This window comes from Microtus ochrogaster, chromosome 1, assembly GCF_000317375.1.
Source record: "Microtus ochrogaster isolate Prairie Vole_2 chromosome 1, MicOch1.0, whole genome shotgun sequence".
Classification (NCBI taxonomy): Eukaryota; Metazoa; Chordata; class Mammalia; order Rodentia; family Cricetidae; genus Microtus; species Microtus ochrogaster.
Window position 1 is genome coordinate 61,733,448 of NC_022009.1, and position 1,075 is coordinate 61,734,522.

A 1,075-nucleotide genomic window follows, 5' to 3' on the forward strand; every position below is an offset into this window, starting at 1 on the left:
GTGTGTCTGTGGTATGTGATTGTGTGTCTCTGGTATGTGATGGTGTGTCTGTGGTATGTGATTGTGTGTGCAGATGTCCGAGGAGAATGCCAAAGGTCTTCTTAATTTCCTGTCTGCATTATTGCCTTCAGACAGGGCCTCTCACTGTTTGGACATGAGCTCCCATGATCGGCCTGTCTTTACCAGCCAACAATGAGTTTCAGGAAAACATATGGTCATCCCTGGCTTCTATATGAATACTGGGAATCTGAACTCAGGTCCTTACTACCCAGTGAGCCATATCTCTAGCCCTAAACTAAGAGTCTTAATAGAATTTTTGTTTTGTTTTGTTTTTTTTTGAGACAGGGTTTCTCCATGCAGCCCTGGCTATTCTGGAACTCACTCTGTAGACCAGGCTGGCCTTGAACTCACAGAGATCTGCCTGCCTCTGCTTCCTGAGTGCTGGGATTAAAGGCATGCACCACCACCACCCAGCCTAGTTTTGCCTTTAATGTAATATTTTTAATAAGCTAATTTAAGGCCAGATGTGGTGGCATACACCTGTAGCCACCAGTCCTCAGGAGGCTCGGCAACAGAGCCCTAGCTATATAACTACACCCTATACCAAGAAAGAGAACAAAACAAAATTCTACCTAACTTCAAGAATATATATGCGCTTGAAATGGAAAAGTAATATTTCAAACTCAGAAAAGATCTTACCTATTTTTAGGAAGAGTCTACAGTTCACATGGGCCACATGTTGAAAGAAAATCACGTCCTTGTTGAGCTGCACATGTGTAAACATGACATGAAAAATTTTGGCCTGCAGCAGCTGTGCAGTGCACTGACTCTCAACAGCAGCCTGCGCTACCTTGATGTCAGCTGGTGAGCGCTAATTTACATGATAATGCAAAGATTCAGTCTTGGGGATGCTCTACACAAATGTTCATCCATGTTAGACACTGTTTTCAGTGACTATCATAACTGTTGGTCAACTTTTATTGTAGACTGTATTAGGTTAGCTTATACTGTAATACATCTGTGATAACTTGATTGCTAAACAGGTGGGAGCATTATTTCATGGAGATTTTTTTAA

General features: G+C 42.0%; 1 protein-coding gene across 1 annotated transcript in view; it reads left to right on the top strand.

Annotated features, from left to right (window-relative positions):
• The window catches only part of Lrrc34 (leucine rich repeat containing 34), a 17,880-nt gene that overhangs the window by 15,261 nt on the left and 1,544 nt on the right, over window positions 1–1,075 (top strand). The window contains exon 5 of the mRNA XM_026778799.1: window positions 710–864. Coding sequence (XP_026634600.1) covers window positions 710–864 — 155 coding nt within the window. The remainder of the gene's footprint in view (window positions 1–709; window positions 865–1,075) is intronic.